The 26,023-nt window shown below is 44.7% G+C and overlaps 1 protein-coding gene across 3 annotated transcripts; it reads right to left on the bottom strand.

The window, feature by feature from the left end:
* Positions 1-1,797: 1,797 nt before the first annotated feature.
* On the bottom strand, positions 1,798-24,824 carry svilc (supervillin c). Of its 3 annotated transcripts, XM_041956773.1 has the most exons (33): positions 24,704-24,824; positions 21,494-22,000; positions 19,702-19,857; positions 19,411-19,587; positions 18,928-18,962; positions 17,168-17,229; positions 15,895-16,040; positions 14,975-15,209; positions 14,294-14,865; positions 14,048-14,174; positions 12,612-12,650; positions 12,428-12,490; positions 10,876-10,950; positions 10,697-10,796; positions 10,531-10,614; positions 10,259-10,457; positions 9,890-10,056; positions 9,691-9,804; positions 9,462-9,598; positions 8,734-8,881; positions 8,362-8,507; positions 8,064-8,239; positions 6,799-6,943; positions 6,393-6,711; positions 6,055-6,206; positions 5,675-5,774; positions 5,381-5,585; positions 5,150-5,283; positions 4,913-5,068; positions 4,406-4,549; positions 4,203-4,315; positions 2,503-2,658; positions 1,798-2,307 (listed from the first exon to the last, which is right to left on the bottom strand). In XM_041956773.1, exons 2-33 carry the CDS (start codon positions 21,772-21,774, stop codon positions 2,218-2,220), a joined length of 4,953 nt encoding a protein of 1,650 aa, XP_041812707.1. In that variant the 5' UTR covers positions 21,775-22,000; positions 24,704-24,824; the 3' UTR covers positions 1,798-2,217. The 3 variants fall into 3 exon arrangements, with proteins under 3 accessions (XP_041812707.1, XP_041812705.1, XP_041812706.1); XM_041956771.1 differs by lacking the exons at positions 19,411-19,587; positions 19,702-19,857; XM_041956772.1 differs by lacking the exons at positions 12,428-12,490; positions 19,411-19,587; positions 19,702-19,857.
* Between the last annotated feature and the right edge of the window lie 1,199 nt (positions 24,825-26,023).

Below are 26,023 nucleotides of genomic sequence, written 5' to 3' on the forward strand. Positions count from 1 at the left end.
CTGCGCTCAGCTGATACTTCACAGGCACATATTCTGCCAGACGGTTTTGAAAAATCATCCAGTCCTGATGAATAAGGACCCCTCTGAGCGGTGGATGCAGGGACGTCACTCTCCCTCATTTCACATTTAAAAAAAAAGGCATCTTAATTTTTGTTTTTATATAATATTTGCACCAAAAAGTGCAACAGCCACACAGTAACAGCTGCAAAGTAGATGTCAGGTACAGGTGGGTTTTTGTACGTAACCCCGCAGTAGATCTTTTTAGAGTTGGTCTATTTAAGGTGTAAGCTGCCTGCAAGTGAAAGGCCTTTGGAAATTTCTTCTTGAGTGCGACATCACCCAGCGGTGGGCCTAAATCCAATCTCACCGGCACTGCACAGTCACATGGAGGCTTAGTCAGCTAATCCATTCTGAGGAAAATAACACCCAGTTAGCCAGTGAACCCAAAGGGGCTCCGATTCAGTGGACCAATGGAAGAAAAACCTAACTTATTTACAATCCGTGGGGTCAACGTGACTTCTGGAACATCCCTCAGATACTCTTAGAAATCATCACTGTGAGCTTCCAGAGACCAGCGGCGGTAGTTTCAGCAGCATCAAAGCTTTTCCAGTTAGTTTGACCCAGTCCTGCGTTGCATTTTGCTAAATTGAGGTTGTCCTCGCCGGAGAAGCTGGTATCTGTTCCTCTTGAAAGTTTTTAGCCACGCTAGCAGCGCGTCTTTCTGTCGGCCCACGCTGAAATATCTCAGTATCTCCAGGATGGGTGGGCACAAAACTTTGGACATTTGTGATTCCCAGAAGGTCAATCCTGATCTTTGGTGATCCCCTCAACTTTCCTGTAGCGCCACCAGCAGGTTCATATTGGATTGCCGAGGATTGTCAGGATTAATGATAATTACTCTCACCTGCAAAGTTTAATTGTCCAATACTTTGGATTATCTAATGACAATCAGCCTGTACCTCGTCTTCAGTGGTAATTAGCATGTGCTAGCATGCTAACACACGAAACTAAGATGCGAAACATTATACCTGCTATCCATCAGCATGCTAACATTGTCATTGTGCACATGTTAGCATGCTGATCAAAGCATGGCTGCGCCTATAAGTACAGCCACATACAGAGCTAGGGTGGTTGCAGACGTCGAGTCAAGAAACACTTCATTCTGACAACAACATGTTTAAAGAAGCTGAAATATGCTATCACATTCAACTGTAGCAGCTGTTTCTGTCTACTCGAGGCCAGGAAGAAGGACATTAGAGATATGAGGGGAGGCCGAAACATTTTAAGCACGTCATTAGCTGTTAAAGGTGTTGCTGTTCTGCCAGAAATACTGCACTTTCACACAGATCAGTGCGTCTTTAAGTGTTTACATGTTGTGAGGATGTTTGGAACAGTGTGTTGATTGAGGTGAGGCGGAATTGGCGTGCTGTTCTGGGTCAGAGGGATGTTATTGGAGCATGTCTATCTGCTCTTCCATGCATAGCTAATAGTGAATAATAAGTCATTATCCACAGCCACAGTGAACACATGGGCTTGAGCTGCAGTACACATGGCACAAACCTTTGTACATACAAGGCTGCCAGACCAGTGAACGCATCAGTATGACACACGGCTGTAACACGTCATAGATTGTGGGGTCAAACACACTCGCTTTAACATTTTGGTGACAATCAGGAGGAAAAGCAGCAGTTTTTAAATCTTAAATCAAACTTAAGCAGAAAGTGCAGCTCCGAGCACACAGAGATGTTTTCATGGATCGATCGAGGATGAAACATTTAGAAAGTGGTTAGCCTTTTATTTCGTTTTTTCTCGTTTACATTGTTTATTAGCATTGATCTTTTTTTGTAAGCACTCGTTTGTTTTCTCATCCTTATCCCACAGTTTGTTACTGATGTCCTTCCCCCACCCCCACACACTTTCTCTTTTTTTTTTTTATCTTTCACTGATTTGTACAGATAAAATGAAGTTTCATAGGAAAATGTGTTTTGTCTTTGCTCTGAACAATAGCTACGGAGAAATCCATGTCTGATAAAAAGTCCACACACTCATACTAATTTGACATAAATAAAAGTGAATTTCTTTCCTGTTTTTATTACGTTGTGAGCAGTCCTTTGTGCAGCAACATGGTGCAAATATCCCCCTGCTGTCTTCCCTTCTCAGTGGAGGAGGAAATCCCTGCTGCAGGAGCGTCAGCCAGCCTCCACCTGTCCTCGCTGTCTAGCAGAGCAGCCCTTTGCTTTTCTTCAGATCAGTTTGCTTCCAGCTCGGCAGAGAGGCGTATTCATCCCTCTTCATTTCCAAAATAGTCTGAAACACAATTGTAGTGATTCATTTATGGAGGAAACAATGTAAAAAAAAAAACAATTAATATAAATGTTAAAGTTCAAATTTTTCTCAGGATTTATCACAAGATCATAAACATCGATTTTCATGTGCAAAATATGGTGAACACTGCAGCCTGCTGGTCAAAACACGTTACTGCATGCTGCTCCAGCAGGTTACCTGGAAGTCTTGATCAGACAGGTAGACCTCCAGGTGCTGGGGGTCCACACCTTCAGGTAAGGGGCTCCTCAGCAGCTCCTCCAGAGGGTACTGGGTCTTCATGAGCTGGGCCAGGGTGTCCTGCACCAAGGTCAGCTTCACCCGCCCTGCGTCGCCCTGACACACACATCAAACGCACCCAAGAGACAGATGTGGCTGTGACTGTCAGCAACAGGCTGGATTAATACTTGGACTATAAAATAGGAAATATGTGATGTGTGTGGTAGATTTGCTTCAGAACAGTCAGTCAGGTGCAAATTACTTCACAATAAAATCCCACTATTGCCACTCACTAAGTAAGTAACTGACACTGTTAACTGACCTATGATATCAAATAATTAACAAATATCCATTTACTCTAATTAATGGAAGTTATCAATGAGCAACCTGGTTCTTCTTGGAGGCTTGATTTCTTTGGAGCTCCATTTGAATTCAGTGTTTCTGTCTTAACTCATGTTTTGCATCTGCTTCAGGAGGTCATACAGGAAGAAAATCCTGCTCACAAGAGGAAGAGATTCTGGAATAATTGAATATTTGTTGTAAGGTTTTTTTTTTTTTTTTTGCCATGATAGGTCAATTTTACAGTTTTGGAGGATCGAGTCAATACTAGCAATCAGTCTGAAAATATCACTTAGCCTCCAAAAATTCTGCTTAGACAATGCCAAAAAAAACCCCAGTTATTCCAGAAATATATTCTTCTGTGTGAGGTTTTAAAAGAGATGCTCCATTCGAAACTGTCAATTTGATTCAATTCAGAGACAAAACGTGATTCTGAGATACAATCCTGCCTTCAGATGAATCATTACTTCACCAAGGAAGAGAAATCATTGCAGTTTTTATATTTTTTATGTATTTATGTAGCTGCAGCAGATGAAGAAATTATCATGTTGACACAGTGGGCACATAATAACACAATAGTGATAGAAGAAAACACGTTTCTACTAATGATGGCTTTTAAACACCTTTCAAATACATACTTGTAAGACTTATAAGCCTTATTCAGTACATCCATTCATGTATATAAGTTTAAAGGTAACACCCATCAGATATCACAAATATACAGCAGACTATAAAACTTCACTGATGTCTCTGTAAAACAGAAGCGGGAGACACAATCAGGCCTGGAGATATCTGACGATGATATTTGGGAAAGTCGAGCTCAGACTCCCAAGTCCAAGTCCTGCAGAGAGTTCTGCTGGAAGATTACAATACAACGCTTTGTGACTCTAAAATTGACATTTTTTCAAAGGGGTTATCTGGGACAGGATGAATGCTGGAGGCACTGTGGTTAGAAAATGATTGACTTTTTTTTTGCCCTTTAATTTATTTCATATTGGCAAAAGATTGCTGAAAGAAATCATGAAAATGGCTGGACTAGAAATTGCTTTTCTGCCACATTATATCCAGAGAATCCCAGAGAAACTCACGACTCAGGATGAATACGTCTTTAAAATACTTTTGGCTGCTAGCAAGAAAGCAATCACAAGAAAATGGCTGCAGCCGAAGTCTCTAACAAAGGCCGACCGGACTGCAATTGTCAATAAAACCGTCTCTGTGAAGCTGCAAATCTTCCTGCACGTCACCCCCTCAACACTACGCAGCATCTGGCCTCATTTCTATGTGATAAAATAGGTGATCACATAACCGCATGGTGCTCGTACCTGTGTGTGGGGCCCCGGGCTCTTCTCCCAGCGGGGGAACACATTAGTGAAGGTGAGAGGCTCTGACCCCTCGTAGACGAGGTAGGCCTGCGGTGGGCGTCTGGGGTTCATCTCTGGGAAAAATCATCACATTGTTTTTCAGCGCGTCAACAACCAGCAACCTCTCATTTCAGAGTCACTCCTGCGATGCAGCTTCCTCCTACCTTTGCAGTACTGCAGCGCCGTCTGCATGGCGCACCTCCTCTCGTTGTGCCAGCGGCTCCAGGCCGAAGCCGAGCTCTCGGTCTGCTCGGGCTGACCCCTCTGCCACAGGTAGACCTCCAGACGGTTGTCGAGCAGGAACAAGGCTGGAGGACAGACAAGATACAGGACACAATAAGGCGGAATTAGATTAGATTGATATTTAATTTAGTTCGATTTTAATGTTCCTGTGGGACGTTTGGGTTTTGGAAGCAAGAAAAAAGGGGTACAGCACAGAAAAAGCAAGGTATTTAAATATTTTATATCTTATACCTACTTTTTGCCAACATTTTTTTTCATACTGTTATTTCAAAGATGAATAATGAACCTTCACGCTCAATATTGTTTTTTTACTTGCAGAAAAAGCTACCTCTGGGTCCTGTTTTGAAAAGATGTACCTGAGTCATGCACACACTAGAGGTGAGCTAAAGCCTAGTGGATTTTGGTGTATTGTGTGAGTGTGCTCTCACCTGGCTGTGGTACTGAGTACAGACTCTCCTGGACGAAAGGCATCACCATCACGAGCCCCGGCAGCCGCGTTGGACTCTGCAGCTCTTTGGCCTGGAAACTCCCGGAGGCAGCACTCAGGTGGAAGAGGCGAGGCGTGAAGTTATACTTTCCTGGGTCTGACAGACAGAAAGTTTTTTTTTTTTAACTTTGATTTTAAAAGCTGAGGGAATGAAGAAATGGAGTGGACAGTGTTGCACCTTGCAGCATGCAGTCGTAGGCCTTCCTGTCCATTGGTCCAAGTGCTGTCCAGAAGTCTGCAGGCTCTGAACCTTCCTCCACGACCTGCACCTTCACAGGGCTGCTGTGGCTGAGACCCAGCTCAGGTGGACACCTGATGAACACACGCGATTGACAAGCTGGAGAATGATTTGAAAAACATGACTGGATCCTCCAGTCCCCTGAAAGCCCACCCGGTGTATGCTACTTACATTTGAGTGAGACGCTCCACTGCCCTCCTGCTGACCTCCCTGGAGCTCGTCTGAGCTTTACAGCCAGTCCAGAGATACAGCACCCCCTGCTGGCTATTGAGGAGAACAGCAGAGCCCCTGGACCTCAGCCCTGCACAGCAGCAGTCCACTTCTAACAGAGAGCCCTCCTCCGGGAGCTCTCCTCGCACACAGAACAAACGCCACTCTGCTCAAACAGACAAGAAAATGTCTTTTAAATCACAGACACAACAAGTAAAGCAGAGACAGGAGGATATAAATATGCCCTTAAATGACCTGCATTCGTGGCCTCCTCTCGCTTCCCCTTGTGGATGACCAGGCCTCCCTGGAAAAGCTGCAGGAAACAGGGAGGCTCCTTCCCCTGAGGTACCACCACCTTCAGAAACAACAACAAACAAAAAGGCTGCTGCTGGAGGGGAACTGACAATGTCAGCATGTACTGTAGTTCTGGCTTCTGCAACACAACACTGGCACAAGCACTAACTTTAATTTGTTATAGTAAAAGAATAAATAATCTTCTACATATTGTTAACTTGCTATTGGAACAAGAACATTTTATGAAACACATTTGTCAGACTGTTTTAACTCTGTATTTTGCTGTGAACCCCTAATATACTGAATACTTCGATACGCTTATTTAGGTTGTAGTCGCGTACCTGTGACTCGTCGTGGTCGTTCATCCCGATGGACAGGAAGGCAGCGGTGTCTCGTCCACTGACACTGGAGTGACGTCCCCTCCACAGGAACAACGCTGTGTTTTCTTTTCCTGCTGCTGCTCTGCTACACTCATCGGGGCTGTTCATCTTATCTGCAGCAGAGAAAACCGTGGATCCATCATTTGATGAGTCATTTTACACCTAAATTTAAGGCTTTTTGTAGTTGAGGCAAAAAAAATCAGTGTCAAAAAGCATTAAAAAGTTATCACACTCTGTTTTATTTCTGTTTTATGCAGCGTCCTAACTTCTTCAGCCTGTCAGTCATGAGCGTCACTGACCTACAGCGTTGATGCTGTACGTCCAGCGGATGACGTAGGAGTCTCCTTCGTGAAGCTGTCCCGTGCTCTCCACGAGAATCTCACTGTCATCAAACTCCTGAACGTGCCAGGTGTCCACAGCTACTGTTTTCAGCTCCATCTGACCTCCTCCCTCTAGCGTGATGACCCCGTGCCCCCTCTGCACGTCCACCCCGGCCAGCACGTTGCGGACCAAGGCGTCCTCCTCCAGCGACCGACCCGCCACCAGAGCCTTGGCGTCACAGGCGCTCAGGAGGTCTGATGATGGGGACACGGACTGGGAGGACTGAACTGGGACGGGCTGTGAGGAGATGAAAAAGGGCTAGAAATGATTTCTGGGTATTGTGTGCCGCAGCGTGACTTGTAAACATGAAACTGTGAGATGAACCTGCGTCTCCTCGTTTGCCGGAGCAGCTTCCTCCCTGCCTCCAGTCCTGCCAGTCCAGTCCAGGAACTTCTCCCTGAACAGAGCCGTCTCGCTGTGCTCGGAGACACAGCCGAACAACGCCCAGCTGGGACGCCCCTCTCCCCTCCTGAGGACACAGTGAGACACATAAGTCCAGTATCAAGCTTTACAGGCAAAAACTGTTCAGTATGGCGTGCAGTAAAAGTGCACTTTTGAAGCTTAAAACTTTAATAAAAATGTTGTTTTAATGCCCTTAAATTATGCTAAAATGCTAATTGTGCTATTATACTAACCTGCCTCCTTTATTTGTGTATTTTTATCTATACTGTACTTAAATATTAAGGTGTATTACAGTATAAAACTATTGCTGTATACACTTAATGGCCAAAAGTATGTGGACAAGCATCTCCCTTCAATTTCTGTTTACTTCTGCTTTGGTTCTGTTTTTTATCAAAGTAATCTTAATGCCACAGCAAACAATGAATTTTTAGACAACAGTGTGGCAGTTTGGGGAATGGCTTTCTTTGTGCTCCTGTGCACAAAGCCGGATCCATAAAAAAAAATGCTTTTTCCCAGTTTGGTGTGGAAGAACTCGGCGAGTCTTGACCTCGACCACATCCACCATCTTTAGGTTGACCTGGAACAAGACTGAGACCGTGTCACACTGCAGCTCTTGTGGCCGAACGGGAGCAAATTCCTGCAGCCAGGTACCACAATGATGAGATGCTCAACAATCACATAAGGGTGTAACGTTCAGGCGTCCACTTACTTTGTTTAGCCATACTTTTGGCAGTGTAGCACATTAGTTTGCAGAGTGAACTGTAGTCATACAGTACACTTTAATGTTGGCTCTCACAGTGTGCTGCAGTAAACTGGGGCTTGTTTGAATTTCCAAGCAGCCGTCTTTCGCCAGCTGCAGCATGTCAGCGAGAGCGCGCTGGGATTTTACAGCATGTCATGTGGACACAGTGCTGTATGCTGTGGCGTGTTCACGTGCGGTGTGGAATTACAAGCCATTTGCTTTGGTTTTACAGCGTGCGCTAAAAACCTCCTGCAGACTTCTGCTGCACGCACAGTGAACTTAACGCTGTATGTGGTGCAGAATTACATCCATCGCTGTTACTGTGTGCAAAGCAAAGCTCAATATGTGGAGTAAACACTCACAGCTGCACTCCAGTTTTTCTGATATTGGTATGCTGTTGTTTTTCTATGGACTGAAAGCTTTACTGCCCGCAGTGTGAACTTACAGCGGTATGGCCGGGTTGCACTGTGTGGGATCCAGTGGATTGACTCGACAGTTGCTGTAGTCATAAGCTCCAGCCCACACTTGGTGAGTCAGCTGGAGAGCAACAGTCCTCCTGCTGAGGGAAACATCCTGTCCACACCACAGGTACACCTCACTGCCGAAATCAAACACCAGGGCCTGAACACACACGCGCACACAAACACACACACAGGATTAGCTATTAAAACTGACTCATGAATAATGAAAAATAACACAAAATCAGCAACAAGCAACACAAGAATCCAGAAGAGACCTCAGACCTCAGTGGAGCCCAGCAGGGAGATACTGGGGATGGAGGCCCAGGCCTGTTCATGAGGCACCAGCCTGTTCTCCACCAGCCTGTACACACAGTTGGACTCCACCACCCCTCGTTCATAGAGCTCATCCTCCTCTTCAGCGCTCGCTCCTGTGGGGAGGACACAGAAACATGCTGTACAGTCGACATATACACAGAACCAACAGATACTTTAATCTAATTTTTCCAGCTGACTGTTGATCACACCCATTGTGAGTCACATCAGATGCAAACACCAGCTAATCTGCAAATGTATAAAATCTCTCCTTTACTTATGTGTGCTTTTCATACACACGATAAAAACAATCTGAGAGAAATAGACATTTTGACGTCTAACCTCTGTATTGTGTCCTTCCTCCTAGGAGACTCCAGAAGTCTTCGGCCAGGCTGCCGTCACAGTTCAGCCCCTCCTCCAGGTGGACGATGTGGGAGGCCTGACAGCCGAGATCCCTCTGACTCTGGATGGATGATGCCAGCTCAGAGGCCTGGAGAGCAAAATGATCACTTTGTAATGCCATGGCAGAACAGGCATGTGGACTTGAAACCATGCTGACAAAAAAAGAGCTTGCAACAGGTGCTGCACCAAATTCTGCAGCTAATCAGATTCTGTGACCCCAGCAGGTATTTCAGCGACATCACCACTGCAAATGCTTCTATCATACTTTGTTTTAAAAGCAACTGTTAGTAAAAACGGTGCCATCACAGTATTTATATAGCGTCCAAAAAGCCACAGTGTTAATGTGCTTCACTGCTTTAATGTGCAAAATGCTCTTTGGTGCATCAAGTGTATTTTTTTTAAATACCATTTAATTCATTCTGTGGCATGAAATATGAATATGAAATATTTATCAGATAGTGATAACATTTTAATTTATAACACACAGAAAGATATGCAGTGATGTTTCATGGTTTCTGGGCTTATGATAATGAGGTTTTCAAGTGAAGTGACATTTTCACACATTTTACTTACAAGTATCTTACACTTTGTGCACCTTTCACACCCCATAATGCAGCAATTTCATGCATAACAACATATTATCTGAGAAAATGACAACATGATGGTACCTTGGCTCTCTCCTGGTCGCTGGCAAACTCCCCGCTCCACAGGATGCAATGCTCCGGAGTGACCAGCAGGAAGCAGTCTCCGCTGTTCAGCGACCGCACTGAGGGCTCCACCAGACGCACCTGGACATGCCGCCTACCTGTCACCACAGGCACTCGTTAATATAAAAACCTGAAGGCACAGGTGCCATCATGAGGACTGGCTGGTCAGAGAAACCAAATCCTTTCTGACCTTTGATGTGAAGGAGCATCAGGCTGCTGAAGGGAGGATGAGACTTGTTGACATCAGGTGAGGAGCTGAAGTCCTCTGATCTGGTGAGATGGGACTCTGAGGAGTTCTTGGACTCTGTGGGGAAAAAACACACGATAAGGAAGCCGAATATGAAAGAGAGCATAAAGAGGGGGAATGAATGGGAGAGGAAGCCACTCACTCTTCTCTGTTTGGACCCTCTCCTCTGAAGCTGTGCTCGCTCTCTCTCCCATGTAGTCCTGCCTGATGTCCTCCCTGGCAGCCAGAGCCCTCAGAGGGTTTCTGGAGCCCTGAGTCCGACGGGACGGACGCACAGAGCGCCTGTGCTCTGCTACTGCCGAGGTCAGTCTGCAGCACACAAGCAAAAATGTGTAAAGTGTCAGATGAACTGTAGCGGAGTACAAGCAGAAAGTGACAGGAGAAAAAAATACTGAAGTAAAAGTACCTCAAGCTTGTTCGTGAGTAAATGTACTTAGTCATTTTAAGTTTGAGATGTTTATAACGCAGCCAAGACCAATAATCTTACAATCTGTGTTAAAACCAGGCTCACATGGGTGTGTTGGTCTGGCAGAGGACGGCCAGGTCCTGCTCGCTCTCTGTGGCAACGACGTCTCCGCAGGGTGGTGGTGCACAGGCGGAGGAGGGACTCTGATCTCTGTAGAAACCTCCGTCAGGCGCGTTTGATTCATCCACAGGCGTCTCCCGCTTCGCCTCATGTGGAGCCACTGAGAGCGGAGAGCTCTGCGGAGCTGCCAGAACAAACAGTTCAGAGAGAAACAAACACGAAAATGTGTCGATCACATGAAGGGATGCTGGTCTAACCTTCATATGTGCATGCTGGAGCTTCAGTGGAGTTTTTCTGGTTGTGAGAGGCGTCGTTTCTGTCCGATTCTGGAGATCCAAGACCTAACAGGCGGTAAACACAGCAGGAACGAGTCAGAGGACGTAAGAGTGGAGAGGGTGAGTAAACCAGAGGAGGTCAACTCACCTCTCTGGGCCAGTCGTCCGGCTTCTTGCTCGCTCCTCTCCTGTTGAGCGTTCATCCCCTCATCTTCGTCCATCTGGAGCTCGTTCTCGACCGCCTTCGCCTGCGCAGCCAAACAAACGGACGCGTTAATGAAAGATTTGAGCATCAAGAACATTCAAAGATTTAGAGAAATGCGCCACCTTCTGTCTCCACTGAGGCTGAATGGGGTTCTTGGTGGGAGAGGAGACTTCTTGCGCCTCAAAGGACAGATTTGTCTGAGGGTGAAGTGGAAAGAGAAAAACACGGATCAGGAGGTAACAAATGAGTCTTTGGGCAACAATAAACAAACCAGAGCGCTCAGAGAATAACAAGGCCAACAAATCAGGCAGCAAAACAACACAAAGTACAAGGTAGTTGACGTTGGAGAAAAGGAAGCCAATTTAGTGCATTAGAAATATAATTTTAGAAAAGTAATTACAAATGCACGTTTACTGTTTGTGCTTCAAACAGTATGCAGTAAAACAGTAAAGTATGTTTGACAAACACTTATAAAAAGTGTATTTCTATCTAGATGTCATTAAGTTCTACTTAAATGTATTAAAATCAATATACTAATTCTGCAGTACTTAAAGTGGTATTTCAAAGTACTTTATTGTAAGTATATTATAAATTGTACTTAAGTGTACTTTTAAAAAGTTTATAGTATTATAGTTTTGTATTTAAGTATTTTTCCAGCACATTGGTGATATAACACAATTGTACTGCAAGTGTGTTTTTAATCCTCAGGACTACTGATTTTCACTGGTGGACTTCAGGACACTTAAAGTTTGTGAAAAGTTGTACCAATTTAGCAACTACTTAGGTATACTCAAGTATTACTCAAGACGACTTGTGTTCACTTGAAGATGACAAAAGCGAAACAAAATGTACCCAGTACATCCTTCAAAAAGTATAATTTTAGCATTACCTGGGAAAATATTTTTATTTTATTAAACAGTTTTATTAACATTACATTTGGATTAATTTTATTTGTTGGTAACATTTTAACACTTTGTTTTCAATCTTACTGCTTCCTGCTGCTTTGCATGGCTAATGATAATTGTGCATTTGTACTATATGTACATCTGTATATGTATTATATGTGTTGTCATGTGAGCATGTTAGCAGCTCACATTTAGCCTTCTGGCATATTTCATTAACACTGATGTGCACTGTCCTTAGAAATAAAGATAACTGAATGAAAGGAAAACATGTGATGCTCAACAAGGAAACACAAATTTGACAAACTCTTGCAGGAGAGACTTCTTCAACCTGCATTTTTTATTTGAGCTACTGAAACTAATGAGAAATATGAATTTCATGGATCTGAAAAGGTTGAAACTCGTGTCTTTCTGTAACTCGTTTCTCCAACATGGTTGCAGGTTGTTAAAAGTCTAATTGGGAAGGCTGGGTGTGGGCGAAGTTTAGACACCTCAAGTCTCAGATAATAAGAGACTGAAATGAACAGAAACAACACAGAAAGTGTTGAGACGAGAGCTGCGATGTGTCACTTCAGAAAAGGGATCATTTTCACACACAGACACTCTGCAGGTGACGGCGGCGACTCGTTAGCGTGAGCGAAACTTCACACGTCGTCGGTGGGAGTCACAGCCGCCTGAAGCTGTGTGACGACACGTTCCTGTCAGTGCACACGGAAACACTGCAAACCAAAAAGCTGCCATTCGTGCGCCATGCAGCGGCTCAAACGGTTACCTGATTGAAACACATGATATACTGGGGCGTGCTGCTAGAATAGACAGAGGCAAAGACGGGTTCCTGGGAGAGAAGAGGAGTTAGACAAGAGAGGAGGGCTAAAGCTTCTGTAGAACTAGTCATGGAGACCATAATGGAGGTTTAGAAGGGTCTGTGCAAGTCAAAGCATCAGCTGAGGACTTACCCAGCACTGAGGGTTCACAGGAAGGGTTTCTGTCTCCTCCTACAAGACCAGCATATAAGCATAAAGTTAAAACAGACATTAACAGAACAGGAGATTAGAATTAACACACACATACTGATCATGAGGTCATAAAGGGTCGACATTTAACTACCACAATAATCCGTCTGTTTACATTCCTCATTCGGATCAGAGGCCGTCCAACTCATCTCAGGACATAAACACTAACTGGTCTGGATATGTCCTCCAGTCACTTCAGTCCGATCTCCAGACATTTAGCAGCAACCAAATCCAGAGCGCTGCTGCTAACAGATGCTATATCTGGTTTCACTGGAATAGCCCCCATCTGTTCTGACCACCGCCCACTTCTCATTCTGGATTTAAGGACGGCAGGAAGAGCGAACCCGACAACCTCCACGTGCAGGTTTCTCCACGAGGCGGCAAGTGCTGAGAGTTTAGATCAAAAAGCTGCAAAAATCTGAGAGCCTGTGTTCATTTCTCATTTGATCCAAGCTGTTTTAAAGCCTGTTCTGTTTAGTGATACCAAAACAAGCTTTAAAACAGCCTTACCCACGTCAAAAAGCAGCATAATTTAGTGTATTAGAAATAAAATTTAAGTATAGAAAAGTCATTACAACTGCATTTTTTTAAAGTATGGTCAACATGTACTATAAGAAGTCCACTTCTAAATAAATGTCATTAAGTTCTACTTAAATATACTAATTGTGCAATATTTAAAGTGGTATTTCAAAGTACTTATAAAAAGTCTACTTCATTCTAAGTGATTTATAAAGTGTACTTTTAAAAGCGCACTAAATGTCATACTTTTAATAGTAAAAAAGTGTACTTATGAGAAGTAGACTTATTTTTAAGTCCTTTTTAAAACACTAGTCGCATGTGTCATTTAAGTCTACTTTAATTTCACTTCATTTGAAATATATTTAGATATATTTAAGCATATTTTCAACATATTGGTGATATAACACAATTGCAAGTGCGTTGGCGGACTATTTGAGTACACTTAAGTGTACCTGAAGGCAACAACAATAGCTTTAAGTGTACTTGGTACATTCTGCTAAACGTCATTAATAATCAGCAGAATTCTGCTCTCTTTTAAATATTTTTATCCATGTTTAAGGTTTAGCTTTGCGGCACAGAAGTCGTGTCTATTTGTTCTGGTGTCCACCGTATAGACGCTATTTCAGGGGACTTCATGTTCAGCTCTGACTGCAGTAAAATGACACGTATCAGGTTTCTCTTTTTAATGATGGCTGCCTGTGTTTTATACAATAAGCCAGACGACAGGCTGCTTGTTTGCAGATACATTTTACATATTATTTTATTATACTGAGACTGCATTACTGGCTAAAGATGGACACTCCTTCCTGTGATGGCCCTACAGCTGCACTGTCGCTGAGGACACCACAGACGTGTCTCACCTCACTCCTGCTGGCGTCGGCCGCATCCTGCAGTTTAACGGAGTCATCGACCAGTGTGACGTGAACGTGTCCCATCACTGGGGTTTCATCTGTCATCTTCCTCACAGTCTCTTCCTCGTTATGTTGCCTTTCGGACAGATCGGACACAGACCAGAGCTTTGAACAGGACGGCTTTGCGGATATAATCTTAAACTTCACAGACAGTTTTTTACAATTGAGGTATGAGTGGGCTCATCAGATACTCACTGAGCTCTCTCTGCAGCATCTGAGCTGTGCTCCTCAGTGGAAACCAGCTGCTCCTGCGGCTCAGTCTGGCAGGGCTTCTTCTCCTGCTCTGACAGGGCTCTTATTGGTGTGCAGGCGATGGTCTCCCTCCGGGTTCGAGCCCTCTGCCTCCAGGGAGTGGCGGTCAGCGAGCCTCCCTCCCTACCTGAGGCCTGACGTCTCTCTCTCCGCGGCGGCGCAATAATGTGTGGCTCTGTGCTCTCCGTCCTCCCTCGCGTCCCCGCTTCTTCGCAACCTCCGCCGTTCTGTTCATGGCTGAGCGGCGCCTCCGCCTGACCTCCCTCCGTCCCGCTCCGCTCCGAGCCCCCAGAGCAGCTCTTCTTCAGGATCCCTCTCAAACCTGGTTCAGAGTCGTGGCGCTGCAGGCCCTGCTGGGTCGGGCCGGCGGGCTCTCCAGGCGCGGGGCCGATGTCGGGCCTCGGCCGGGAGAGGCGCACCTCGCTGGGCTTTAGGTTGACAGACGAGGCCTGCTGTCTGTCGGACAGATGAGGAGACAAAGAGAAGGCAGGAAGCTGTACGGGGCCTTTCTGCAGCTGAACAGGGATCAGGAACAGAGGCGAGACACAGATGTAAGACCATGTTCATTTCACTCGTATGAAACATGATATAAACACAATCTGACTACATCGTTTGTCTTCTCACCAGGCTGACCTCCTCCACAGTGATGGGCTGCGTGCGGTACCGAGCCCCCTTCTGCCTTCGCCTCTCTGGGGGCCCGTCGGCGGGGCTGCCCCCCTGCCTCCCCGGCAGGGACAGTTTGTTGAAGAGGGCCAGCTTCTCACTCATGCTCAGCTTGCAGCTCTCGTCCTCCACGCCATCCTCCACTGACTCCACCTGCACAGACTGGGACTCCACTGGTGGTGCTGGTTTGGGGGTGCTGGGAGTACACATGATGTAAAACATGCTTAGAATAACAGGATGAGGCAGGTGATACAAGACCAGAACTAAAAATTAATTATTGTCCGATCAAAAACACATTACACAGGGAGAAATGTTCCTGTAACTTGTTATGGGTCAATCTCACATTCACCACTCTGGTACTGGAATTATTCATTACAGGACTAAAGGTGTATTGATCCGCTGCTTAAAGTAGTGCCCAACAAATGCATCGTTTACTCTGCTCATAACTACAGAGCCGAGCTGTTTTAGGAAATTAAGCTTTTCTAAAAAGGGAAACGGTTCTATTTTAAAAGATTTAGAAAACTGGGATTAATCCAAATGAAAATCAATAAATTCTCTTTTTCGTCCAGTTTGAACTACTTTTGTTAAAAACAGCTGTTATAGGAAATAACTTTTTAAAAAATGAAACTAAATAGTATATTTGTGAGCAGTTTTTACAGATTTATGTCATTGCCGGTTTTGGCCTTTAAGGGATTTCTTAACTATAAGAAAATCAGATTAATGCCACCTTTAACCTTGAAACACATGAAGCTAATCCTCATGGCTAAGATGAAAAAGAAATAGTGCCATGCCATTATTAGTTTGTTCAGGATCCATCCAGATGCCTGTGAAATATGCTTCTATACATGTATTCCTGGCATCCTTCCACTTGGCTTCCCCACCTGATTGCCACAATTTCCTCGCAGGTGATTGGCTGAGTCAGAAAGCGATGGTCGTTGCCGCGGCGCACCCTGCGCTCATGGCAGACGCTGCCTGAGCGAGGCTTCAGGAGGGCCGAGGCCTCGGGGGCAGCGGACTTCTCCAGCTCCTGCAGAGGAGGCAGGGAGCACGTTAACATCGACACACTTGGGTCAGCGGGGCCTTTCCCCCCCCCAACAGGTGGACCCCAACCTTCAGGTCAAATAGCAGCCTCAATCAACAGCCTCCACCTGCTAAATAAGTAATAAGGGTGACCACGAAAATGGCAGCGAAAACTCCATCTCCTGATGGCTGCTGATCTATTTGTACGGACAGATGGAGGGAGGGGAGGCGGCTCGGATGGCTGGTGAATAAAGCAGCTAGCTGGAAGGTGGAGCGCCTCGGCCATGTGGATAGAATGCCAGCCCAACAGGTCACAGCGTAACCAGAGCTGTGCCGGCTTCAGTTACCTCCCCGCCCGCCTCCACAGAGCAGCAGGCTAATTATAACACCGCTGCTATGGTTGTTAATGGCAATACAGTGTCTGCCATATTTTCACCTGGTGCTCCGTGACTAAAACTGTGCAGGAGGTGAAACGCAGGCACGGGGGCTGTAACTGTTGAATCATCTTCAGCGCACAGACAAACTGATTCAATGCGTATTTATCACAGTATAAATTTAGATTAAGTGCAGACTGCAGCATCAAACTGAAGTGTGCATCCAGACCCGGCACCTGTTCGACCATTCATATCCCCCGGCGTGATCAGGTTGTGTTCTGCGTGTTCAGCACTGACTCAGGCTGTAAGGAGAGCAGCTGATGATGGACGACGCTGCATCTTTAGCTGTTCAATACGTCTCTCCAGAACTTATCAGCAGCCCATAATGCAGCTTTTAATCTAGTATGCGTTCTCCATTATTAAAATGCATGCAGTGGTGGGATGTAACTAAGTACATTTACTGCTTAAGCATACATTTGAGGTGCTGTTGTGCTTGTTACTCCACATTTGTCCAACAGCTTTAGTTACTTTTTTCACAGTTTAGTGAAAACCACGTATCTCCAAAGAACCTGATGACCATCACTGGATAAATTTGTTTAGTTTGCAGTTAAATACTGGCAGCAACTCCAGTCAGACGAGTTCATCAGGCATCACTGATTCTTCCAGTCATTTGGGCGGCCGGCACACAACGGAAAAAACAAACAGGTCAGGAACAGCAATAAAAGGTCCTGTTTCAGTGCTGAGACCAACATAGACTCACTTTAAACAAAGACATCTTGGCCGCCACACTCATCTTGGCTCTGTCATCCGTTTTCACGTCAGCTGTGTGGAAAAAAAAGCACATAAATCATCGTGTTGTGAAGATTTGCAAATAAACATGGCAGCAGTTTGTGAGTCATCACACACACACTGGAGGCAGGTGACACACACACACACACACACACACACACACACACACGCACGCACGCACACACGCAGTCCAGACAGGTGCTAGTGATCAAACACTGGCTAAAAGACAGACGCTGGTTAAAGAACGGCATTTCTGATCACCTGAGTACAACCAGTACACTTTCAGAGTACAAAAAGTATTTTCATTTTCTTTCAGCTGGAAAATACACTGCTTTTACTGCATTATGTCTATCTGACAGCGACTAGTTTCATCAAACATAGTAAGACACACAGTGATCTTATAAAACATGGCAAAGATGATATAAAAGCAGTGCTTGGGGTCCCATAGTCACATTTTAAATGTCTGCGAGTTCTGAGCAATTTCCCCCCAAAACTCCACAGATACATAAAACATAAAAGTCTTAAAAAAATGGTAGCAAATTATAGCGAACTTCACATTTTTCTTCTCTCTCGCTCCCATAAATGATCCCTCAGATTCATCTTGAGACCCTGTGAAGGAACCAGACCCCTCGACTGGGAACCACTAACCTGCTTATCTGTATATGAAGTAGCTCAACAGTGAAACGCTGCTGACGTCAGTATCAACAATACTACAGTGTTTTAATAATTCTATACTTTTAAGAAAGACTTTAAAGGCGGGATTTTTATTTGTAATGAAGTACTTTTGTATTGTGGTATTAGTACTTTTCTTGAAGTAAATGATCTGAGTACTTATTCCTCCACAGACAATCTACATTTAAAACTGATCCCTGTTTTTAATTAAAGTCTGCAAGTTATTGTGTAAATGCTTTGTACATACAGGTGCTAGGTGAGACTTACTGGCTACATATAGGTAGTGTAAACAGCTCAACATAATTGAACGGTACAAACAGTGCACCAGCCTTGGCCTTTATGTCCTTTCAGAAGAGTTTATTTTAAAGTATTTAATAATCATTTTAGAAGCAGAAACATTAGCTATAAAACTATTAATAATATATATAATATATATAATAATGAGAACTTCATATCTGAACTGTTTACATTGCATTTCCAGCACTTTAAATGATTAAATAATGTCATTCTGATATCAACACTGCAACAATGCTCCTTCCTTGTACTACACTATCTACACTTAATTATAAAAAATACTTAATGTGCAAAAGACGTCTTTTTCCACTCTACTAACAGTAAAGTATTTTATTGATATCCTGTGTGCTCTATAATGACACACTAATTGGTGGGCTGTAATCTAAGATGTGACTCTAAAAGCAAAGGAAATGTGAATAACTTTCACAGGAAATTTAATCAAACTTCTCTGTGTCACGTTTCAGAACCTCCACTGTTTGGAAATCTGAGTGAAGCAGAAGTCACAGGAAGAACATCCGCCCGAAATGAGTCCAAACAGCAATTAAAACTGGATTTGCGTCGGCGCCTTGTTTCTGCAGTTGTGGTGTGAAGCCAATCTGTAAAGACTCGCTTGTGATTGTTTTATGGTGGGGTTAAGAGACGAGAGAGAAGGTGATACAGTTCTACGTTCACGCTCCTTCATGCAGGATGCTGTCCCCTCACTCTCGTTGCGTTTGCATCATTGTGTTGTCAGTTTTTTTTAACCAGGCGGGAGCGCGGCTTTACCTTTACAGCTCTCCTCTTCTTCCGCGTCCAACAGCCTAGAAGAGTGAAAAGAGGCAAAGCATGAGGTCATCAGGTGAAATGTGAACAGGCAGGTGAGGTGGACCTGAATCTTCAGCTCCTGTGTTCTCTCTTTCATCGAGCTTATAGTACGCGTCTTTGTGCTTCAATCAAGATACTGTGTGGTGTTTGCATGCTCGGTGAAGCAGCACTGTGGAGGCCATGACCGCATGCAAACTACCCCACCCGTGGGCATTTATGTAAAGGTGCTGCACTTGCCACACCTGAGCATACTGCATTTTATCAGTGAGGAGCAAATGCTGCAAAAAAAGCATGTTCACAATGTCCAAATGTCGCACGTTTTGTCAAAACTAGTGAGCAAAACACTGCAAAAACATCACTGCAAGCAGCTTCTTCTCTGGGAAAAACCAAACCAGGTGCATCCTCTGCAGAGCATGCACCACGACTACAGCACACAGCGCCTACCCGCTGCTCTCCTCCATCTCATTGGCTGTGATCGGCTGCGTCCTGAAGCGTTCGCTGGTCTTGCGAGCGCCACCTGACCCGCCGGGGAGGTATCGCCGGGCGCGTCGCCGGCCCCCCTCGGAGCCCGGCTTCACAGCCAGATCCAGAGAGGATGTGGCTCGCCCGGCATCAGGGCAACTAGCGTCCACACAAACAGAAGCAAGAGGAGGAAAGGGAAGAAGGTGTTGAGGCGAGGATAAATATAGTCACAGAGGTACACAGTCTGGATCACACACATGCAGGTGACCATACACTTTCTCAGGCTGCGCTCCGCTCCCAGTCTGCTGCAGAAGGGCACTCTTCAAATGGCCCACCGACACCCGAGTGTGGAGCTGCGGGACATCGGGTCCAAGAGGGACGGGGTACCCCTCCCCACTCAGCATGCTGGCAGAGTCCTGGGAACCCTGCCTGGAGGGGGTGGGAGTGGGGGGAAGGAGGTGAGGAGGCAGGAGTGGGGCACGAGGGGAGGAACGCTCTCAGAAACAAAAGTGCAACGTTGAGCTCTTCCATCAAGAGCCGCCAAAAAACGCGCAGCTCCGATTGCAAAGAGATGCAACGTTGCACCTTTTTTTTTCTGAGTGGAAAGACGCTGCCAGTCTGCTTCATAATGCCGGCTCCAAGAAAAAGCTCCCAGACCACATGATGCGAAAAGGGTCAGGCTGGGAGAGAACCAACCAAATGCATAAGGAGAATCAGACTGGCTTTAAAACTCCCTGCTGGGACCCACTGATTTAGACCTCTCAGTTTTAATTAGCAACAAAGGCCACAGAGCAACTGCTGCAGTCAAGGGAACTCTGAAAGGTCAACGGTAAGAAGCAGACCAAGTTTAAAAACTGACAGATACCATGTTTGGATACCTGAACGGAGCGATTTACACTTCAGTTTTCTGCTTTGAAATGCAAAAAATGTTTATATTAAGTAGCTATTGTATACAAATTGTCCAATATAAGATCATAAACTCATTCCCTCATTCCCTTCCTGTACTTAAGTCTAAAACCAAGACCTATTTGAACTCTCAGTAACACTTTATATTAACATACACATACACACCATTGACTAGCTGCTTATTAGCATGCATATTAGTAGTAAAGCACTTTTTCTGGGGGTTAGAATTAGGTTGTTCAGCTCATGCACAATAACTTCCTCACTTCACATCAGCAGTAATCAGGAAGTTATTGAGGGAAACCTCTTAGTTAATCTCCTAGTAGTTGTAGAATAAGGTCATGCAGAATAATGCATCAATAAGTGCTTAATAATGACTAATAAAGAGCCATTATGCTGCTAATATGAATGCTTATAAGCGACTTGTTAATGGTGAATATGTGTACTGTAATATAAAGCTCTCATTCGACTCAGGTCTGGTGAGACTTTATAAATGATATATTAGAAAGCTGTTTGGTAGCAGTGACTAAACAAAAGGAAGTGGATCACACTGTTTTCATGCTTCTAGAGGAGAGAGCAACCCCGTCTTATGCATATTCTGCATAATAATAATTCTGCATAATGTACATTCAAAATATCATGCATCAACGCCCCACATACATCTTGCATATAGACTCTGCAGAAAATAACGTGAAATAATGTTTTCCTCTCTGGTTACGCTCTTCTGAGCGATGGCATAAATATGATGCTACACTCCTTTGTGCTATTTTAGGTCAACGTCTACAGCGTGTATTGATGTCAAGGTGCAACAGGTTGAAGCAGGTGAGAGGTGTCATCGGGGTTAGGAGGCGAGCACGTTGCTTTGTTGGTGTTTGGACAAATTAAGCTCAAAACACCTGCTTCCCTCAACGCCGAGGCTGAAGACAATACAGGCGCCTGCACTGTGAGGCATCAACGCAAAACCTCTTTTTGCAAAACCTCAGTTTAAAAAGAAGCTTGAACAGATTTTATGTCTCTGTGCACAAAAATGTGTTGTGTTTTCAGCCGGAAGGAGACACTAGTCACCATCAGGAGGTTCAGAATGAAATGAAAAATGAGCTTGAAGACTGATTTCTGCATTGCTTTACACACTCAGTCGAGTCATCCCTCAGACATGACTCACCTTCTCAAGCAGCTGGACTCTGCGGCAGCGTCGCCCTCTAATCCATTTGTAACGCCTCGCGTCCTGCCGTTAACTCTCTCACCGAGGCCATCTGAGTTCACTGCCCCTCTGTGGGTTTGGCTCGCTGGGTCGTGTGCCTCTTTGCCATCCCTCCTCACCCACTTGGTAGGGAGCTCCTCCACGTTGCCGTAGCGTTCGGCCAGTTCTCGCCTCCTCTCTGCTTTATAACGAGCGATCCGCTCTGACCTGGGCTCCAGGACTGGGTTCTCCATGGCGTCCATGTCCCTCGGAAGGATTCAGCCGATTCTCCTTAAATAATTGCAAAGCATTTAGGGGCAGAAAGCAGGCGGGTTGTTCCTTCTCCACTCTTCAGCTGAGGCAAAACACGGGAGCCAAACTTTCCTCCAGTAAAATTCAGAATCCATCGGACCTAAAGACTTCCTTTACTGAGAGTCCACCATCAGGGGTTGGAGACAAATCTGTTCCTTGGTGGGTGAGACATCGCTCCTAAAAGAGGAATAAGCAAACAAACAGATATCACTACAAAAAGCACATAAAGGCCACGTCTGTGCCCTTCAGCAGTCTGTTCATGTCTCCATAGAAAGGCCCATTTTTCTAAAAGTGCATCCTTCATTTGAGTCCATGTAAGATGACCTGTACCAGCCTGCAGTGCCATGCAGGAATCTCCCCTTGCACTGAAACTCAACACCTCAGCAGCTCAGCTTCACTCTGGGTCCAGGCCTCCATGGCACAGAGTCTGCAGGCTTGCTGGTCTTTTCCACAACCCTGAATGTAACTTAAGCTGAACAAGTCACTGTTTGCTTGTTCAAATGTTATCTAACAAGCTGCGTAGCCAGTTTTACTGTTCTCTGTTGATTCTGGGTGTGTTATATGTCCAAAACTGATTAGCAATGGTTTCAAATTTGTTTAAATGCTCATATAATTATCTGAATTATGACATGTTCTCAGGCATCATCCACACAAGAGCCAAAAAAGTCCCAGTTGGCAACACAGCTGCCTGGAAGTGGATAAACAACACTGACAAAGCCTGAGGCTGTAAACCGCATATAAATAGTCCTGATATGACACGATTCACATTTAAAGCTAACCATCAGCTAGGTTCACAAATGAGTGGCTATGTGTGCTCACAAATATGTACAAACATAAATGTGTGTTTGCATATGTGTCCGTGCGCTTTCCAAAACTGTGGATGTCAGCATTCCTGATGCAGGAGGCACAATGGAGCCAGAACAAAGAGACGTGAGCCGCGGACTTAGTGCACCAGAGAGATCTGCTGCAGGCCTGAATGCTTCTGGTGGCAGGAGGACTCACAGAGTCAAAGATGCTAATTTTAAGTTTATTTTATCGTGTTTGCTGCTCTTCTTAGACTGCTGGGAACACGTGAAGTGAACGGATAAAGGAGATTAAACATATTATAGAGCCTGAATGTCAAAGTATGCACAACTACTGGTCAGATCTGCCTTTCATCTGTCAGAAACACCCAAAACATAGAGGCGTAAAGTCATGTTGAATAAACTGAAGGCCACAGACATTGTCAGCAAGAGAGTGTCGAGCCGGAATGAGCACACCGCAGGGAGCTTTAATGAGCTCAGCTGTAACGTTCAGTGATCCCTGACATGAGACAACAAGCTCAAGGACTGGTGTTCTGTGTATCTGTGTCGGCATGTCAAAGCACGTGTGCATGTGCTTCGACCAGGAGCGGTCAGCCAACCGGAACAGGAGAACCCACCTCCCTGTCCGGACCCGGAGGGAGCGAGCCACAAGCATCCCCTGCGTCGATGATGCTCCTTTATGTTTTTTGCTGGCACGAACATGAGTAAGAGTCGACACTTGTTTAAAGAGCAGAAGTCATGTGACAAGCAGGAGGATTGTCAAATGGAGAGGAGAATACCGTGGAGGCTCAACAGGGATCACAGCCTTCTAATCCAGCAACATTAGCTGACACTAGCTCTGGAATAAAGCAGTGGATGAGCACACAGGACCTGTTCTCCACCTGCTCAACCAGGGAAACTTCAGCTGCGGTATAATATTCAAATGAAAATGTCCAGAGGAGTAAACAAAAGTGCTGAGCTCAGGATATAAATGCAGATCTTCCACATATTTTAACAGATACATTTCTCAAAAACCCACTTTCAGCCATTATAGGCCTGTGTTGGGTATATTTTTACAGGCTAAATGTTAGTTTTCTAGTGCAGACATGTTACATAAGGAGAGCACCACAGTGTCCAGCAGCAGCACAGTAAACCAGATTAAAAGGCTGGCCAAGAATAAGCCTCTGACCAATTACACCTGTCCTGGCTGGGCTACCTGCACTAAAGCCCCGCCATGGAGCACCATAATTCAAGGGCAAGTTCTCTTTCCTTCATACTTACACTGAATGAGTGAGTATATGTGGCAGCTATGGCAGCATGGATGGGTTTACATAGCCGTGCATTGTCCAGCAGTAAGAGAGGGATGTGTGAAATTGACATCAGCAGCTGCGGCCACTGTTATGCCTTCGCCTGATCTCTGCATTAAAAGCATGAGGCTGCAGGGCAGAGAGTAAGAACAGCTTTCTGCACATGCAACCGCCATAATCCACTTGTTAGCTCCCAGCGGGGTGTAGCACATTAACAGCTGCTCTTATGACACTTTTTACATTACATATATGGTTCGGATTAATATGTCCAACAAATGTCAACCCAGAATGTCAAACTCCTTATAGTTCAAATGGATTGGGCAAAGATGCGAGGAGATTTTAAATTCTATCACAATGCTTTTCTTAATGTCCAGACACATAAACAGTAACACACAGTTGAGTCTTTTTGGAAATAATAAGCGTAACACACATTCACAAACATTAGATATTAAAAGTAAAGGTTCTTGTAGTTTCATTCATGCGTAATTCGTGCGTAAACTGTGCGTAAAACATGTTCTGGCACCCGAAAACATAAAACTGCCAAATCGTCAGCATTTAGATCATTCTTATAATTTTACACAAAACTTCTTACACACAAGGCTCAGGGAGTAACTAAATACCATAACTTCCATGTCCAATGCGCAGCCCGAGCCTCCGCAGGTCAGAGAATTAACGATGAGTGACCGCAAAGATGTGGTCAAATATTGAGAACTTCTCAGCTGGTTACATTTTCAATTTCAAATAAGTTATTAGAGACAATTAGAGTAGATTGAAGTCACATGTGTACTTACATGCACTGCGCGCTGTGCGAAGTGGGCATGTGAGGTACCCCTGCCCTTCCTCAGACCGACGGTCCCTCCCCGCTGGCCCTTCGCTTTGCGGGCTGTCGCTCCAAATGTAGTCACACTCGCAGCTATGGAGCGCGCTCCGTATTAAGGGGGAGGGTATAAATAGAAGGACAAACCGGGGACGCCCCTTCTCCTGTCCAGGAAGCAGCCGAGAATCGCGGCGTTCGACGAGCTTCACAAGCACCAGCTCCACGTCGCGTCAGTCGTGTTTTGGTAATTTGATTTATCGCGACCTAAACTTGTGGCCTTGTGTCAAAACGTCAAATATTTCATTTAACGTTGTGCTTAGTCCAAAAAAGGTTTAATTAAATTACCACAGAGTAATTGACACCAGAATACTGTCTTCCAGCTCTGGAGTCTTTGAGCATACACATTTAAAATGAGGCTGCCAGATACAACCTGCAGTGTGGTATGCCCTAAAAAATTAAAGTATATATAAAATACATACATGCAATACATTTGTCTTCTGTGCCCTGCTTCAACATGTTCATCTCACATCTAACAAACTTCAATAAAAACACAATTATCTGCAAAGCCAGACGAGGTGAGTGGAGAAATGATCTGCACTTTGGATGAACTGACCCTCTTCAGCTTCGTTATGTTCAACACTTGCAGCTGAGGTTTGGGGTCTACTCTGCTGCTCGTTCTGTAACTGTCTCAGCACTGCCCCCTTCTGTTCACACTGTGCAGCTGCACAAGGAAAAGATACCTGTGTTGTTTACTCATCTGTACCTGCTGATGTGGCTCTTAACATTAACATCAGTCACAGAATCAACATCAGCAGATCTTCTTCTACCTGAATGTCATCGATCGTGTTGCATTCAAAGGCAGAGACGGATTTGAGGGATAATTATTTATAGAAATGCTTCTTGAATGAACAGTGTAACACGTAGGAAAAAATCTGGTATAATACACAAACATAAATACAGGTGTAATCCGCTCCAGTGATGACACCATAAATACCTTCACAAAAATAACAAAAGCAAATAATTTCCTCCAGTATGAACAAAAAACATTTAGCTGAAACAACAGAAACCAACTCAACAAGTTAAAGGTGCTCATAATAGTCAGTAGTTGACAGGAAAACAGTCCCTATCTTTAATAGTAACAGCAACAAAGAAACACTACATTTTGTGTGAATACACAGACTAAGAACAACAGACTTTTACTCTGTTCAGATGAAAGACGGCTGAATTTAACACTTCATAAATGTGTCAGGTTTGGTTTACAGACTTTCTCAACACATCAGTTGCCGCTGAGGAT

This window comes from Chelmon rostratus, chromosome 17 (assembly GCF_017976325.1).
Source record: "Chelmon rostratus isolate fCheRos1 chromosome 17, fCheRos1.pri, whole genome shotgun sequence".
Taxonomy (NCBI): Eukaryota; Metazoa; Chordata; class Actinopteri; order Chaetodontiformes; family Chaetodontidae; genus Chelmon; species Chelmon rostratus.